The sequence below is a fragment of the Pygoscelis adeliae genome, unplaced genomic scaffold, assembly GCF_000699105.1.
Source record: "Pygoscelis adeliae isolate BGI_AS28 unplaced genomic scaffold, ASM69910v1 Scaffold58, whole genome shotgun sequence".
In the NCBI taxonomy this organism is placed as follows: domain Eukaryota; kingdom Metazoa; phylum Chordata; class Aves; order Sphenisciformes; family Spheniscidae; genus Pygoscelis; species Pygoscelis adeliae.
In genome coordinates this window covers 2,469,051-2,488,681 of record NW_008825564.1, presented here as the reverse complement: position 1 = coordinate 2,488,681, position 19,631 = coordinate 2,469,051, and the positions used below count along the sequence as shown (strand labels likewise).

The following is a 19,631-nucleotide window of genomic DNA, read 5'->3' as shown; positions in this document are numbered from 1 at the left end:
TGTTAAAGTGATAAAAGAAAAACTAACTACTAAGCATACATAAAGAAATCATTACTAACGTCGAACTTCTAGCAGGTATTAGTTTTTACATTGATATGCTTTGCAATATGGCAAAGCTGATAACAAAAAACTGGCTGATAAAAAATGGATGGAATAGGAAAATATGTGTGTATATATAGTCTTAAATATAGGTGGTTGGGTAGACAAAAGCATCTAATGACATGAATATCAGTTTTCAGAGATTGCATCTTAATTGTTCAATCAATATCAATCTCTCCAAATACGCATTCAATGCTTTTCAGTGCATGTTCTCTATTAGATGATCCATGAACAGCATTAGACAAAATATCTTGTGCAAACTGAGCTCGAATTGATTCAGGAGAGGTCTCTTTTGCCAATTCTGGATCGGTTGGACCCATCAGTTGCCTCCACTCTTCCACAGCATTTTCCTTTGTTAAGATCATTATCACCGATGGGCCCCTGTAAAATCAATATAAGGAAGCTTTTACACTATTCTGAGATGCAGACTTAGCTTTGATTTCAGAGGTACCACAAAGGGTTATGGTAAGCATTAAGTTATCTGAATTTTGTTAAACTGTTAAAATTTTAAAATTTGTTTCTGAGTGTTTTGTTTAAGACAATATCCTGTATTTGAAAGCCAAAAAGATTATGATGATCAGCTATTTGGATTTGGACTTTTTGTCCTAAAAAGATTCTCACCCAATAATTTCTGAAGCAAGACGATACATACTGTTTTATCAACAGCTATACTAACAATATTATGAGGAAGATATTTGTCCTACATGGGAAGAACAAGGATTCCCTCAGAAGTTAGTTCTTTTTTGAGAAAAAAAAATCCAAAAGAATAGTCACTATCCATAAGTTTGGAAAGAATTTTAAATCTTCCTTTTAAAGGAAGAGCACTCCATGCTAGAAACCACTAAACTTACCAGAAAGAGTGACAGAGTGTAAAATCCTTAGCCCACTTTGGGTGTAACATGTTTGTTAGCACTGTAAATTCAAAGTTTGATGTATACTTACATACCTCAGTATTGTATAACAAGACACTTACTCAGTCATACAAGTCACTAACTGTTCAAAAAAGGGTTTTCCTTTGTGGTCCTTATAAAACTGTGTAGCCATTTCACGAGTTAAAGCTTCTTCTTTAATCTTTGAGATGGTAAATCCAGCATCTTGAACTTTTTGCATAATGTGGTCTAGAAGAATAACAAGTAAACTCATTCTTGATTGAAATAGGAATATTCTATTCTTCCCTCAGGAGCACACTGGGATGCAAAAAACCACCCAAACTTTAAAAGTTGCAGAAAATACTAGATGCTTTTTCAAAAAAATCACCAATACCTATTAAAATTTTACTTACAATATAAAACAATCATGGGCAATATGACGAACACTTCAACAGTCCTCTAAAGTATACAGAAACCATTGTCATTGCACTAAGCCATCCCTATGCAGGTGGCAAACCCAGACTGTTATAAACTATACCAATAGCATTCACTGCTGTTTCTCACATTGGACAGAATGTGGACTGTAGTTGTAATGCTCTATCACACACCAGCTGGCCTGCTAAAATCGATCTGGATTGTTAGAAGAGGGGAAGAAAGACTCACAAAAGCCCATGATGAATTAACATTAGAAAGACTACTGAAATTTGTTAGGACACAAAAGAAGAATGCCAAGAAGAGGCTCTGGATATAGGGTTTAAAAAAAGTGGCAGCAAAAATCTTTAAGGTAAGATTCCAGATTGTACATAGTGTTCTTTTTACTTTGACCTTTCCTCCTCATTCCCTTTGTCTAATGGCAAGTTAAACTAAGGATGGGAATGTATCTAATTGAGCAATGACCCCTTTTGAGTCAGTAGAGATACCTGTCTGAAATAAGTAACATGAATTTGGAAAGCCTCTCTCTCCTTTGACTTAGAAGGATGCTGGGCAGCTAGTTTGCACAAGTGCCTGGCTTTTAAACTGTTTAACTTAGCTAAGAACTCTCTCACTTCAATTCACCACCATTCTTGTGAAGGAAGAGCTATAGGCAGCTTAAGCAAAGGAAATGTCACATTTGAGACCTCAATATGAATTATGCAAGCCCTGTAAAAGCATTTCTCTGCATGGAAAAAGTATTTCAGAGAATGAAAAGAATGCATCTGACATGATTTACTGCAGCATACATTGCCAATATTTTGTAGAAATTACATCAGTAGACATAGCCCATACTTTCGAGATCACTTACCTTTATGCTTCTTAGCAGCAGCAGGTTTGATTAATGCCAAAGTGTGCTCCTGAGGGAAGAAGAACTGTAATTCCTTCTGAGCATCATTGGGTGTAGAACTACCATGCAGCTGATCAATAGGTATGTTGTTGACTGCATACTTTGCACGTAAACTAAGAGTCATTAAAAGAGTGAAGTTACTTAAAGGAATAGCCATTTTGAGCTTTAACTATGACTAGCCTTAATCCAGAGAATACAAATTAATGTTGATGCAGCGACTTAAGTGCTTGATGATCTCTCTGTAGGAGTAGGAAACCTTCATTGTCTACAAAAAGAACAATCAACTTTTTAATTAACCACCTGAAATATGAATACTTTCCCTCCCAACTCTCATTTTGTTATATTTCCAAGGTAATATCAGTTCTTTGTTAATGAAACAGCACTTCTGTCAATAACAGGTAAGATGATACCACAGCAGTTTCTTAGAACAATACGATAAGCAGGTAAAACAAAGATGTGCATTTACAGAATGTGTAGGAGAAACTTAGCCACAAATAAAATATTCTACTGATGCAAAGTTTTCATTAAGCTGAGAAAATAAGCATCTGTTCTAAAAAACAATGGTATTATTTCAAGAAAAAAAAAAAGAATGAAATATTGCCAATAGTTTTTCTCTGACTCAAGAGATCTCCTTTCATTTCAATACCTTTTTTTAAACTGAGCTTTTAATTATGTTTAGCAACCATTATTTCTCAAAAAATGCTATAGTTTCTATGTGTAATACAGCACTTCTTCCAAGAAAAGCTTAACAAACTGCAGAAATATATATCAGTTTCCAGATGATGGCACTATAGTTACACCAGTTGGAATGTGGTATTCATTGAGATGAGGAATGTGAAAGTAAATTGGAAGCTGTGAATGCTGGTTTACTATTGTATTACCTGTTCGGATTTTCCTTCTTAGCCTCTTCAACAGTCTTTGGGCCTAATAAATCTCTCCAGTGTGCTACAGCATTTTCTCGTGTTAGAGCAAGTACAAGAGTCGGACCACTGTAAAATGGGAAAACTGGCATTAAAAAAAAAAATTAAGCTCTCCGTAATTTGTAAAAGTAATTTGACTATATGTAGTCCAGGCTAGGAAAATGAGCCCTAGTATCGGAGGATTTTAAAATCGATCTCTGTTTAAACAGCTACAGTCTGATAAAACCTTATGGGGCTTAAACATTAATTTGTATTTCAGAGTTACTGAATGTTACCACAACAGCAAGAATGTTATAGAATTGGGCTATGTCTTTATTATTAGACATAAAAATGCTGATCAGCTCCTGAGTTTTTGTCCCAGCCATATCCCAGTGTGTTGGTTTCGGCTGGGATAGAGTTAATTTTCTTCCTAGTAGCTGGTACAGTGCTGTGTTTTGGATTTAGGATGAGAATAATGTTGATAACACACCGATGTTTTCGTTACTGCTGAGCAGTGCTTACACAGAGTCAAGGCCTTTTCTGCTTCTCACACCACCCCACCAGCGAGCAGGCTGGGGGTGCACAAGAAGTTGGGAGGGGACACAGCCAGGACAGCTGACCTCAACTGACCCAAGGAATACCCCATACCATATGACATCATGCTCAGCATATAAAGCTGGGGGAAGAAGAAGGAAGGGGGGAACGTTTGGAGTGGTGGCGTTTGTCTTCCCAAGTAACCGTTACACGTGATGGAGCCCTGCTTTCCTGGAGATGGCTGAACACCTGCCTGCCGATGGGAAGCAGTGAATGATTTCCTTGTTTTGCTTTGCTTGCGTGCACGGCTTTTGCTTCACCTATTAAACTGTTCTTATCTCAACCCATGAGTTTTCTCACTTTTACCCTTCCGATTCTCTCCCCCATCCCACTGCGGGGGAGTGAGTGAGTAGCTGTGTGGTGCTTAGTTGCCTGCTAGGGTTAAACCATGACACCCAACTTCATATGAAGGCAATATCCAAACATGATTTATTTTTCCTCCCCAAGGAATCCAGCACACAGCCTGGATGAAGATTTCAGAGCTCTCCTACAGACAACCTAAATGCAGCCTTCCAGAGCAGAGCTCAACTGGTTTCACCCAAATTAATGGAATTGGCCTCTGACTTCAACATCATACATTCAGAGATATGGAGTAGCTAGTAATTTTTAAAAATCTCATTTATTTATCTGCTATACTTGGCAGTTAGCTCATTATCTGCAGTTGTCTGATTCTGTTTTGAGTTTTACTAAACTCTCAGATACAGAAGTATCTTGTAGCCATGTATTATTCAGGCTAATTATTCATTGTGAAAATTTCCATCTTATTTATAGATCCACATTCTCATTTTTCATTCAACATACCTGGTCATTTGCTCGAGAAGGACTGGGAAGTAGTCTTGATTTTCATGCTCTTTGTAAAATTCACGTGTTTGTTCTTCAGATAGGATTATTTCTTTCTGCATTGCTATTTTGAAGCCATCATCCTTTATTCTTTGCATGATAGAATCTGTTTAATATATTGAAGTAATGTTAAATTACTATCCATTCATTAGTTTGCATACTTGTGAAGAAATGACATGGCCTTTCCAATCATAATGTTAAATTTTTACAGGTAAATTAATTTCCTAACTGAAGAACAGAATACTAATTTAAAGCAACTGCTAGAGGGCTTCAGTAGTTGCCTGGACACTCAGAAAGCTGATGCTCACTTTCTTAAGGCTTTCTCTCACTTCAGAAACCTCAGTAGGGATTTCTGAGTGAGAAATATGATATGTGTTACTATCATCAAAAGAAAGTCTAAGGATTTTGAATAGGTGGATATTCATTTAACTAAGTCTTACAAGACCACATGCATAAGTAAGCAGCATTTGGCACAAGTCAAAATGACTCTATAATTACCTACACATGGACTGCAGAACTGCTGCTCTAAGCAACATACTAGATAACAATCAAGAAAAGAAATACACAAGGAGATGTCAAAATTGTAGTCTTTCAGATCTCTGTGTATAAGTTATTTCAAGTTAGAAACAAAAATGCTATCTAGAATCTAGGAAGAAATGCAAATATATGCCTGAGAAGAAAAGTAAACTTGTTTGGACGGAGCTTCATGCTAATGGGGTAGATTTTTTTACTTAATCTGTAAAAACATTGTCTGTATAGACATCAGCACTATTTGTGCAGCACTGCCTTATGTGGCATAGAACATCCTGGGTCAGATCCTTTTCACCTTGCCATTGATCTACCTTGGACCTGCCATTCAAGAATAATATCAGCTACTTTATTATGGTGGGAAGCACAATCCCCTATACTATACTTTGAAAATGCTAGCTTCTCTGAGAGGCCTTCTAGAAACATTCCATCCAAATACACAATCTAAAGACGTTCTTGAAAAATCAACCAAAGGAACAAAATAGCATTGACATTTACGTTCTCAATATTACAAACATTAACCATCTAATTTTTTTCCTGACAAAGATTGCTGTGGACTCAATGCTGGGGAGACAATATAACCTAAGAACATTTCATTAATAGAGTTCGAATTTTTGAAATTCAAAATATGAGGCTTTTTATATACCCTAGATAGAAAATGTACTTATTAACACTTACATCGTCTTTCCTTTAAAAGAGAAGGTCTAATTAAAGCCAAAGTCTTTTCAACTTTTTGGTCTGTCTTCTTTATATCAAAATTTGGGAAAAAGAAGGCAAGTTGTCTGCTGGCATCTTCTACACTGTCTTGCACATCACATATATTTAATATACTCTCAGTTTCCACAGTTCCTTCCAACCTAATGAGACACAAAGTAATACAGCATTTAAGTCACTGCATGCATTGTTAACAGTTGACTTCTTGAAGATGGACTTTCTTAAAGTTTAGTGAGACATAAGAATAGAATGCCAAATGAAGTTTTTATTAAATTCAGATTCATGATTAATGTTTCTGAAAAGAGAATTATTAATCTTCTCAAAAAGTGCCTTGTCATGTGCTATGAAAGAAAAATCTCAACCATGCAGCTTTTCTAACTCCCCTCTAGCTTATTCAAAATAGTCTCTCTGTTTCACTAGACAGAATTACTACTGACAAGTGTACAGTATATAATGAGTGATCAATAAAAGGATTGTGCTTAATTCATGTACATCATGATCATAAAAGTTACAGAATTGTCTTTAACAGAGACACTTCTCATTGTTACTTGCCTGTATTTCTAAGGTTTATTTAGCTATGTAAATACAGTCACCCTTGGCCACTTACAGAAAATGCAATATTCCCCAGTTGTACTAAATTAATGCAAAAAGGGATACAGCAGGCATCAACAAAAATATCAATTATTATGGCAAGTTCTTTTTTGGAACAACATTTAAATTCATGTTGCTTTAAGTAAATCTCTTGTCTAAATATAAAACTTGATCCAATATTTGAATTTTTGTGAACACTCTTTTTATCGTGTGGTACTGCATATACAACTATCATCCTCTTTAAAATTCTCTACAAATACTTGGCATAGGAGAAAAACAGGCACTTCAAGATACTATGGTTGTGAACAGCTAATCCTTACAATGTTTTTATTTATCTGGAGGGGGGGGAACAAAACCCAAAACCCTCCCACTTGTTTGCTGGCTTTTACACAGTGGTCACAGGGAGCTCAGCATGCTTCAGGTGTCCCCTAGTCTCCCTTGGGCTGCATCTACAGCTTCCCAGCATACATAGGAGTAAACATGGGCAAGAGTGCAACCCTCAATGGGCAATGCTGGCAGTCACTTTGTCTGGACAAACTAGTATGAAGTGGAATTGCATGGAGTACATCAGTTGTGAAGTATAGCACTGTTCCCATCAGTCTGACAACCCATTCAAGGCTAGTTCAGAAATGGCAAGAGATCAGCACCCTTTGCTTGTTGTCTTTACTTAGGAAGCAAGGAGTTTCTATGTTCCCACAGGAACTGTGATTGCATCTCTAGTGATGGTCTTCTGAAGGACCAGGTGAAGAACTCTGCCTATTCTCTGGACCCTGTGCACACGGGCACGTGAGCGTCTGCAAGAATGTGCCTTGGTTTATGGTGTGCTGCGAATACTGTCACTGAATCACATATACACATTTTCACTGGTAGTTACCTGTCTGGCTTCTCAGCCTCAGGCTCATCAGGCATACTCTCACTCAATTCATGTAGTTCTTTCCAGTGAGGAATAGCATCAGTTGCTTCTTTTTTAGTGATTACCAAAACGTGGCATGGTCCACTCATCATGAATTGAACAAAATCATCAAAATCAGGCTAAAAAACATAATTTTTCCCCTATGAATTGCAGGAACTCTGAGTTTATAATCAAAAATGAGACGACCATCCTTTCCAAAGTAATTCATAATCCTTGTTCTAAAATGACATTCACATACGTTACTCAAAATCCTGTCAAATTGTTTGGGAAGTTTTTTGATCAATCATTTGAGATAACACCACTATAAAATATCTAAAACACAATTAATTGAGGTAAATGAGGTCATAAAATTACATTAAGCAAGTACCACATGTTCTTCCAGGTTAAAATGCAAATGACAGGAGTGAAGAAGATGATCTAGAAACTCGATGTGATCAAATGTGATGCTTGCAGTAGCACATATAGTGTGACAAAACAAACTGCAATATGGTTCTAGGCATAATATTTGAAACTAAAAATCCTGTAGCTGGCTGCAAATACAGAACACTGAGATATTTGCAAGACATTTGTAGGCTTTTCCTTCATTCTCTTTGCTATGTTCTTTTCACTCCTTCAGTTTCAACCTTCAATCCTATAAATGTAATTTTCATCAGAAAATAAATTTTGAAGATGTTGTGAGTTTTTAATCTTTTTTTTTCTTGTATGTCACCTTTTTCTTCAATATGTGAATTTCCTCAAATATCTTCTCTCCTTTTAAATATTTAACTAAATTTTTTCTTTACCAGTCACCCTCATCTGATTGTGCATGATACTTATTTCCTTTCATAATACGAGGATGAAATATTCATGTGTGCTTTCAATTCATTGCTTTTCTCTTTCAGTTACCTTCATATCTATGCAAAAACTTAACCCATTTCACAGGATGAACAAACTCAAAAGGGGCAGAATGAATGTAAATACAAAAACATTTAGTACAATGCATAAAGGGAGTATCTATACTGTTGTGGCTTCAAAAGTACACTTGCTCACATTAAAAGAAATAGATGTGGCTATTAGATTTGGCTCTCCTGGCTCACCCAGCTTCATCATTAAAAAGAAACAATTTCTGCTTCCAGTTATATCTGAAGATCTGTTACCTTGAGTCTCCATTCTGTTATAATAGGCAGACTCTGGACCTTCAGTAAGCTTGCAGAGTCTTAAATAAGGAATAATTTTGCCCACTGAACACAAAGGAATCTATTTTCCATATTGTCACTTTAACATAATTATTTTTCAGCTTAGAATTACACTTAAAGAATGGTAAATAATTGGCTTCCCAATATGCATAGGGCCCTCTGAACCACTTCTGATAGTTCATAGTAGTTTTGTGGTTCTCCCTGTCCTAATGTTGGCTAGGATCTGCTGCAGTATAGTAGTGCTGCCATATATCAAACACTGCACACTTTTTCGCTGTCTTTGTTCCTCCCATGTCTCCCTCTGCACCTAACTAATCTCAAACTTGGCTGCTGTTCCTATGAAGATAACTTATTTTTATGTCTATTTCAAAACTGTCTCTGTCTAAACTAGAATCCCAGCTTTGCCAAAACCAAACTCTTCACGATTCCTTACAAGCTCTCCCTGTTACTTCCTTTTTAAACCATAGTGCAACCATTGGGTGACTACTATCAGATTTCTTTTTTCCCTCTGGCTTCAGTAGGAACCATCTTGTCTCACTCTCACTCATTTGGAATGCCACAGGAACACTTTCCCAGCTTCTCCTTTTGCTTATGCCAACCCTTTCATTGATCCCTTCCATTGGCCTCTCTAATAATATCAAACAAGTTGTCTGCATACAGTTCCAGCCTCTGTTTACCTTATGCAGATCTTAAATAGGAGAAGGTATAATATTTGCTAAGCAGCTTCATTTCTGTGATTCAGATCCTTCTGTAGAGTTAACTTTAGCTATCATACTGCCAGAGCACTTGGCAATATCCAGGTGCTAGTTTGCTAGACCACTGCCATTTAATGGTGACTAGCATAATTTCATTGTTTTCTTGAACTTTCTGTCTGGCCTTAGCTATTTGTTGTCCCCTAATATAGGATAGGGCCAGAAAAATAAACTTCAGTGGAGATGCTTCCTCTTTCTGCCCGTGCACATGCTTATTCCCAGTACTACCCCGTGATAAAAGCTGTAAAGAAGAAAAAACGTAGTCTGTACTATCACTTATTTTCTGGCTGGAAGACTATGCATCAGATAGATACGTACTATCATATAGATGACACTGGATTTTGGTTTTGTGCTACATTTCAGCACCTAACAGCCTATGTTTAGGGCCATGACTAAGGGTCATACACATTCTGATAATGGAAAGAACTACAAAATCTTTTGGTATTTAATTGGAGTTCAACTTAATTTAGTTGGAATATTAGAGTGCTACCAAGCCATATTTGTATGAGTCGGTAAGAAAAAAAGTGAGATAATATCTCCTTTTTTCTATGTACTAAATCTACATTAATTCAGTTCTTCAACATGCTAAAAATTTACAAGACAAAGATTTGCAAACATGTATAGCTACAATGATATGTTTTACCTGTTCCTTTTGTTTAGGTTTTCAGTTTGTTTTTACCTGTTCTTTATTCCGGGCATAGAATACTCTGATTTGCTCTTCAGTTAGCATTTTCTCCTCTGCTGCTTCAATGCCAAATCCTGCAACTCTAATCTGCAATTATTCAGTTATTACTCAGTGGCATTTGAAAATAGATATATACAAAATCATATGTTACTGTAAATCTAAAGATTGATTGATTTTGGAAGCTATCTTAAGTTGAAAATTCTCTGAAATATTCCAAATATAACTGCTATGTTTACCTAAATTAAAATTCCAGCTTTTCAAAGCACTTCACTAAATTCGGGATTACAATGCCCACTAAGTCAAAGTTTGTGAAAAATATAGTGCAGTTCAATGTATACATTCATTCAGTAGTTAATAATCCCTTTTATTTAACATTGAATAAACTCATTTTAACCATTGTGAGTGATTAACATGCAACCACTTCTGAAAATATTATTATAAACGATATTATAATCATAGTAGTCGTATAAATGTGTTCTTGTCAATAATTTTATTTGGCTAAACTACTTGGCTTTAGAAACAGCAAATAAACAAAAATAAAATCTATTTTATGATTATCTATTTGAAGTTACATTACTGCCCTAAATTCAAATATGTGTAAGAGATGCACACTTACATGACCTACACCAAAATTCATAGTCCACCGGTACGAGGTTTATACCATATACTGATATTTAAACAACAAAGGCACTACCCAGCCCCAATACTGATCATATGCCAATATTAATCTGCTTACCAGCACTCTGCTCTTTAAAAGCCCCTATGATGCTGCTGAGTGTTTCCAGACTGCCTTGACAAGGCTGTGTGGAAACAGTATGGGTACACATCTCATAAAGCAGTGCAAAGGTAGAGCCAATTAGCAGCTGCTCGGCTCCAGCTAAACTGCCTTCAAGCACTGCCTGCTTTTTTTGCCTTTACTGAGCTTCCTTCCTTTCTGGCCAAGGTAGAGTAATTGCAGAAACAACCTATACAACACACCGATTTTCTTTCCTGCAAAGGTCAGTGGCCATGTTATAACACTTTTTAAAAATGAGCACAATTTTTTCTTGATATGTGGTGTTAAGAGACATTTTTTGTAACAGAAACAGTGAGAAATTCCTGTAGTTGAAATGAGCATTACTACAGTATCATATTCTGGAAGGCAAAAGAATTTTTCTTTCACTGTGTGATGTCTTAAACAAATGCTGAATCCTTGGATGCACCGTTGTGTACTTGCTGGAATCACATTCTTCACTGCAGGAACAAATACTGCACTACTGACAAATATTAATGTACAATTACTACTGCACATGAATTAGCCTCACCATCTACATGCATATATTGTCGTATGTGTCTGCGTACACACTCTCTTCCATAAGGAACTGGTTAGCTGATTTATGTGTGCCTACAATTCTTAAAGACGCTGTGCGAAGAATTAACTTCTCACCACAATTTCTAGTTCTCGTTTCTATTGTAATGTGAGGAAAAAAAGACACTTTTCTGTTTGTAGATTTCACGTGTCGCTGATCAACACAGTATGAATCAATGTCATACCTCACCTAGTGACATAAAATATGAAAGCAATAATGTCAATCTGAATACCATATAATTGCAGGTCAAAATTATCTTGCTTTTATCGTCCCTATCAGAGAAGCATTAACAGGTCTTGCTCTAAAGCCTGGGCATAAATTAGGATCTGCTTAATCTTACATCTTGCTATTATGCCTATGCTAAATAGGATGAATGAATCTTCAAATTTTGTCTACCTTTTGTTTAATTTCCTCTACGCGTCCCTCTAAGACATCATCAGGTTTTATAATTCCAACAGAATATCTGACTACTTCTTCTAGGAAAGGGAAAAAAACATGTGTCAATGAATACATTTATCAAAATAAATACACAACTGAATTTTCCATTACTTACAAGTGGGTTTCTCTAAATAATTCTCCATTTTAATGTTGAGATGGCCAAACAGTGGTTCCAAAAAGTAAGTGACTCCAACACTTAAAGCATGTCTTGGAGTCCGGGACTGTCCTTGGGCCATCCCTGGAATCTAGATTCCTGACGAACCAGTAGTGTTTTGGGTCATATGGTGGAGAAATGGTTCACAGGCAGCTAGGTGTAGTGGAAAAACTACTATTTAAGATACGTGCTTTGTCTAGGGAGCTCTGTATGTACAAGACTAGAAATGTGAAAGGAATGAATATTACTAAGGAAAATTCACTAAGTGAAAATCTGTATGAATATTGGAGATTTCCAGTAAAACATACATTTCTTGCCATAGTAGATGTTTGTTTCCTTAGCATTGTGGATGCTGAAGCCATTTGCAATAAATAACTGTTGAAGTAACACATGCTTGCTAACACAATCTAATGTTTAAAACAAGAGGTGTTCCTGGTTGTAGGCATACAGTTGCAACATCCATAGCGTACAGATCCTTGCAAAACGACAGAAAGTGGTCAGAAGAGAATATAAACTACACCTTTCTTTGCAGAATCGGGTTTACATTTAAGCGTTAGCATGTAATTCAATCAGATCCCAAACACTGTAGAAGAACTTGATAGCTCTAATGGAAACACCAGACTACTACTTGTTTCCAATACTAGAAAACACTCACAGGCACCTGCATGCAGTAAGGAAAATATTACCACAAAGTGTTAGTGTATTATGGCTTCTTAAGGATCCCCTAACCTGAAGCTGAACCAAAGCTGAAAACTCTGTTCCCTGATTTTGTCGCACATTTAGGTTCTGTGGATTAGTGCAAAGTCTGTATATAATTGCTAAAGGATTTATAATACTGTACTGCTAGGTCTCAGAGGATTTAAAGCTGAGGTCAGGAACATGTCACTTGAACCATACACTAAAGAAGACATGAAGAGGAAGGAGAATGGACACAACTTAATTTGTGACAGTGATCGAATGCCTTATCACAGGAAAAAAAAGCCAAGATAAAGAAGAAGAAAGGACAGAGGAGTTTATTCCATCTGAACATTGCCAAATGACATTCTGTGCATATATGAAGCAGTAGGAAGCTTCAATAGCCACAGATAACAGTAAGAATAGAAAAGATGCAGGTCCCAGCTCATGAGAAGCCTGAAATAAATCATAGACATGAGACTTATAAGCAGGATGGTGCATATTTTTCAATCTTTTTGGAACCTTATCCTACTATTGTGGATTTGTGCTCTTATGTAAGTCTGTTCTTTAGTGCTTAAATCTAGTCCAGTGAAAGAGTTAATTAAAAATAATCTGAAATACAAGGCATGCCATTCCGTGTGAGATTAACTCTTCCAATCTTCACAGGTTGCCCCCATCTCGGTGTTTCTGTAACCATACAAGGGTTAACAAGCACCGTCTCAACAAAAGTACATAGCTAACACAGGGACTGTGTAGAAGTGGCTTTCAGGCACTAGTTTTACACAGGAAAATTCCTGGCACGTAGCACTGCGGCTATGTGCCAAGGGACCTGAATTCTGAAGGTTCCCAAAGGGGGGTGAAAACACTAATGATGACAGTCCGATATCTTAATTCCTTACAGAAGAAAGCTTGCCCTCAGTTTGACAGCCTCAATCATAACCTCTGATGTTATTAACTCAAGGGAAGGTCTATTGGTGCTGGACATACACAATTCTTAATCAAATAACTAAAAAGACATTTGTTCTTTTTCTTTTCGTTAACATTTCTAAAATAAATCAAATATGTTTACCTTCGGGTACATTCTCCTCAACAGTCTCTTCTGATGATTTCTCTTCTAGGAAAACAAGTTCATCTACCTAAGGGAATTGTAAATACAGTACAAGTATATCACCAGGGTGAAGCTGAAGTCACCAAACACAGCTGCCAGATCTTTACAACACTTCTATCTTAATGTAATAACATATTTGCTACCCAGGAAGGCGAGCAATTCTAGGAAAGACCTTGGGCTAGCCTGATTTTCCTTAACTGAGCTGCAGTTTGAAAAGTTTCCTTTTACTGTAAGCGGAGTTCTTTGATCTCCATTTTCACCCAAAACAAGCAATAAGACATGACTATTTCCCATGTCTTTGTTTCGTGTAATGCATTCTTACTAAATTATGTATGAAAAATACTCAGTCCTGAAAGAAAAAAGATGACTAAAACCTTTATGTGCTAGTGACATTTCATCCATCACTCCATTTCTTGCATTAATAGGCTAATCTGTAAATTTCTTAAGTTTTTATAAAGTAACATTTAATGGAAATTTCTAAAAAAAAAACCCTCACAAATGTCACTATACTGTCAAGAAAAAAATACAAAAAGTTAAACATTACATTACGGAAAATACTATCACACGCATTGAGAGAAACCATGTAAGTGTAATAAAAATACTCATTTATATTTAAGTATCTGTTTTGTGAGTACCTCAGCACGTTCCTTCTGTCCAGCTGTAATTTCCCTCTCTTCTTGCACTAGCTCTGTTATTTTCTTACTTATAAGAGGAGCATTTACACCTCTCACTATTGCAATAATTTTGCCATTCTGTAGAAGAGAAAATAACACTCTCGGTGAGTTTTCATTGCTTAGTTTACACATTAACTTGAATTTTGGAACATGCTCTATCTTGCTTTTTTTTCCAGCAACAGGACCACTTCCTATGTTCACCGAAGTGAATACTACTACTCTGAAATCTACTACTGCTTCTACTAGTTCAGAATGAACCTTTCTTATTTTACTTCCTCCCTTCCTTTTCTGCCTCATTTCCTATGTTTATTTCTAGGCTCATCATTAATAGTATAGTCAGAAGTAAATGCAAATATGGAATTTACTAGCTTTTAATTTCTGTAACATGGAGTTTTCTATCTTTTTATTTGTGTTACGTTTCAGTGCGTGCTCTACCACGTTCAGGAGCACCATAGTGAAACTAACTACTGGTGATCAAAGATACTGCCAACTTCATAGAATCATAGAATAGTTTGGGTTGGAAGGGACCTCTAAGGGTCATCTGGTCCAACCCCCCTGCAATGAGCACGGACATCTTCAACTAGATCAGGTTGCTCAGAGCCCCATCCAACCTGACCTGCAATGTTTCCAGGGATGGGGCATCCACCACTTCCCTGGGCAACCTCTTCCAGTGTTTCACCACCCTCAGCGTAAAAAATTTCTTCCTTATATCTAGTCTATATCTACCCCCCTTTAGTTTAAAACCATTCCCCCTTGTCCTGTCGCAACAGACCCTGCTAAAATGTTTGCCGCCATCTTTTTTATAAGTCCCCTTTAAGTACTGAAAAGCTGCAATAAGGTCTCCCCAAAGCCTTCTCTTCTCCAGGCTGAACAACCCCAACTCTCTCAGCCTTTCTTCATAGGAGAGGTGTTCCATCCCCCTGATCATTTTCATGGCCCTCTTCTGGACCTGCTCCAACAGGTCCATGTCTTTCTTATGCTGAGGGCTCCAGAGCTGGATGCAGGACTCCAGGTGGGGTCTCACCAGAGCGGAGTAGAGGGGCAGAATCCCCTCCCTCGACCTGCTGGCCACGCTTCTTTTGATGCAGCCCAGGATACGATTGGCCTTCTGGGCTGCGAGCGCACATGAACTTGGCAGCATTCAGATTCAAACTTGAAAGTCTCCTGAAAGTATCATTGCCCTTGGCCCTTATTTGTGGGAGTTCAAATCCTAGCACCCTCAAGTTGAAAAAGCCCACTGCCTCATAAGTGAGCAGTGTTCTACAGTGGAGTCCTAGGAGCACAGTCTTTCTGTATCCATCAAGGAGAGATAATAAATATATAATTCATTCTTACAATTGCTCAGGTGTGAAAAACGCAATTTTAGTTGTTTATCTTAAAAAACCTGAAGTGACAGGAAATGTAAACTCCTTTTCCCTGAGGGAAGGTGTGCATAAAATAATCGTTTCACTGTAGCCACATGTGGACACTTTATGTGAGGCAACCCTGAAAAACTTACACTGATTTCTCACTAACTACCAAAACTGTGGCTACCACAAATCTTCTGTGGCTGTACGTGCAGCAGCCACAACACAAATGTGCTTGAGAACCACAGATTTAGGCACGGGAAACAGCCTCAAGTAAACAACATCTGATTATATGATCCTACATACTGTAAAATGTAAAGATATGATTTATACAGCTTCACATTTCTTCTTGATCTGCTGAAAAATTAATGCAAAAGTAGGCAGCACATTAAAAGAAACTGATGTGATGTACTTACAACACAAAAAAGAAACACAGGTTCACATTTATTCCTAAACGGTTGCAGAGTCGGAATGCTGTCAGCCTCTGCCTGAAGTCAGATGAAAAAGATTATTTACTTACGTGTGTATATGTATGCGTGTATATATATATATAAAAACCTTTTTGTCTGCAAGAAAACTGCAGTCTTATATATTTTGGCGTTACACACTCAAACTGCAGTCTTAAATACAACTAGCAGTCCTTATGGCACTTGCTGGTGATGAAGAAAGAACAGGTTTGGTAACATGGGGTTGGCCTCCCTTCGTATTACAGCAGCTAATCACGGAAAAAAACCTTATCCTAATAATGTTTTCCCATGTAGGTTATAATAACATATATAAATGAGGAAGTAGTCCATGCAGTCTTGACAGAAGAGATTATTCACTGTGTTAAGTTCTTCGTGACATGTGGTCAACTCTATGAAAGCACTTGAGAGAATCTCTGAACATAACTGCCTACTTTTTTGTGTATAAAAAATACATGTATTTTCTGCAAAAATGCTTTGATCAGGCAATTGAAAGTTTTCAGTAACATGAAAAAGGATGATCTTGGTCAACATCTGCAGGAACTAAATCTGTGAAATAATGATATGATAAATAGGATACCTCCTATTTTATACTGCTAGTGTAGAGGAATATTTTTACTATTATAGTTTAGTGATAATTTTTTTTTTAATTCTCCCTTTTTGTTCTCTTAAAAATTAAATACAAGGGAATATTTGGGAAAAAGGTGTAACAGCATTTTTCAGGGATGTAAGAATTTTAAATGTGATACTCAGTAATGTACAGGCTTAAAACTAAAAATCATACAGTCCAGCTTTTGAATGTTTCTGCAATCTCATCAAGGAAAACAGAAGTTGTGTGATAACAGCTCCCTTTCTATTATAGCTCCTTCCATATTTATTACCATTTCTAATCTACCTCTAAACAAAATCTTATGAGGAGATATGCAGAAGAAGAGGCAATCAGGCCAAAATTATGACCACTCAGTATAAGAACAGTAAAAGGAAAGCTCTGTATATGCAAATAGATAAAAAGATATATTTAAAATAAAATGTAAATAAAGTTCCATACAGAATTTACATCCTTACCGCTGCAAAATGCAACACATCGTCTTCACCAAACTCATTCTTCAGTTTTCTGAATAAATTCACCACAGCTTTGCAAGGACCACACCAAGCTTGATGCACATCTATTACTAAAATGTAATAATTTGGAATTACAAACAGCTGACTTGTGGAACTTATAAAATGAGACATATTTATGAGTGTATTGGAACAGTACTGGGAAGACGTTCATATGCATCTTTCAGTCTTCTCCTAGTCAACGAATGCAGCATGAACACATCAATGTATTCAGTGGATACATCACGGTTTCCTCTTATTTCAATTACTTTTGACATCAACAACCTACTTCACAATGCTATTTGAGATGATTAATCCAAACAGCTACATTTCTCTCATATTTCTTTTCCTTTTAATCGTTCTTTTTCTTTTCCCACTGTTGGTTTTCATTCATATCTAGATCTTTATTCTGCAGGATTTTTACCTCCATGAACCCATGCAGATCATTTCTTTCCCATTACTACTCCTCCATAGATATGATCCCATTACAGATTTGTTCCTTCTACCCAAATATAATCCCTAGGAGACCTAGGAGACATTGTTACTGGACTAAGCAAACTGAAAACTGGGAATAATACACATCATAGAACATGCACGCTCAAGAATCCCAACCGATTAACTGCTAAGTACAACTGTACAATATTAGTTTAGTCTGTACAAGATTTTAGGGAAAAACTTCCACAGAAGTGTCCTACTTCCTACCATACAGAATATCATATTGGAAAGGTATTTTCTAAACATAGGTCTGTAGCAGTGCATAAAATAATGGATAATATGATTTGTGACAAGTGTTTATTTATGAGAGAAGACAGTATATATTCATAAACACAATATATACATTTATAAATATATTAATGTAACCTTTCTTTAAAAGATAATATGGCACTAGTCTTCTAGATTTATGACAAGTACCTATTGAAGATGATATGATATATAAGTATGAAAAACTGTAAATGCCTTCATGAGAGATTAAACAGAAAATAGTAACAGTTAGTACCTACTACACCTTTTGTCAGCAACATTTCATCCCACTGGCTTTGATTGGTTATTATGGCCTGAAATAAAATGAATTGACATTTTAGCATCTTAAAAAGGCAGAAAAAAATCTATTCATCTCTAGAATTGTTCAAGTAATTAGGATTTATACCTGGAGCTGGGTTTCTTTCTTCTTGCTTGCCATTTCCCTGTGATTATAGGAAACGTATCAAAATACGAAGCACATTTAACAGTTTTTTAAAAGAACATGTGACGCGCAGAACTGATTTATATGGTTTTCAACACAGCACTGCCTTCTGATTCCCTTAAAATTAACCAAACTGAAGCCCCTACAACAATGGCAGTTAACACCCCACGACAGAATTCTGTGGAGCAATATACAACTTATCTGCAAAACCCACATAGCAGAGGAAACAGAATAAAATTTAGTTTCTTAATCTGTTAGGGTATTCAACATTTTTTGGCCTCAACAATTTTTCAAGCTTATAATTACTCTGTTCAGAATGGCCACAGGGACCTTGGATGGGATGACAGCTGCTTTAACAGTGGACCATTTCAAAAAAATATTGATTAAAGAGCTTCAACTCTAATGACATCAAATCAGGCTTACTGTCTTCTGGGATACATGAAAAGCAATGACTGACATGTGTCCCATAACTAAACTCCCAAAGTGAATCCTGGTGCATTCATCATTCTGTCATTAATAAAACGTCTTTCATATTTTTTGCCTTTTTTTTTTTTAATAGATAATTAACTGCGAACTGGGCAGGAAAACTATCTTAGTTAAGTTACATACTTAACTGGATGAAGTTTGAGTTCAGCTTCCAAATGGAGCTTGACTGAATAATAAATGTTATCACTGGATCGGCAGCTTGAGTGGAGGTTTATAAAGGTCTTGATAGTCTTTGTCTTGGGGAAAATGAAAGTGCCACCATGAACATTACCTCTACTGGCACTGATATCTGACAAGTCAACCAGGAAATACGTCCAGAGTTAGAATTATCCTGGCATTCCCACTGGAGCTGCTCCCTTTAGATCACAGGCTGAGGCATAGTGGCCAATGCGAGAACTCTTGCCCTGATGCTTGTTTCACATTTCATCTAAAAAAATTATTAAGGAATAAAATTTTAAATGCAGGCTTTCTTCAAATCATTCAAACCAGGTAGCAAGACAGAGTTATTAGTGTGGCATTAAATTCAGTCCTTTAAAGACTTTGAAGAGACGACGCTAACTATTGAAACCATAGGAAACTGACAGATGAAAATATGCCATATTAGTAGGAAATCTTCAGCTAAAGAACTTGTCTTCCATTGTTACCTACTGTCACTGAGCAATAAGAATCAATGTAC

At 36.6% G+C, this 19,631-nt stretch overlaps 1 protein-coding gene across 1 annotated transcript; it reads right to left on the bottom strand.

Moving 5' to 3' along the window:
- Positions 1-257: 257 nt before the first annotated feature.
- On the bottom strand, positions 258-18,466 carry NME8 (NME/NM23 family member 8). Its single transcript, XM_009332411.1, has 15 exons — positions 18,434-18,466; positions 18,284-18,341; positions 17,254-17,360; positions 16,141-16,212; positions 14,340-14,456; positions 13,666-13,732; positions 11,726-11,802; positions 9,975-10,067; positions 7,330-7,487; positions 5,829-6,007; positions 4,584-4,728; positions 3,171-3,278; positions 2,251-2,402; positions 1,073-1,217; positions 258-480 (listed from the first exon to the last, which is right to left on the bottom strand). Exons 1-15 carry the CDS (start codon positions 18,464-18,466, stop codon positions 258-260), a joined length of 1,734 nt encoding a protein of 577 aa, XP_009330686.1.
- Positions 18,467-19,631: the final 1,165 nt, after the last annotated feature.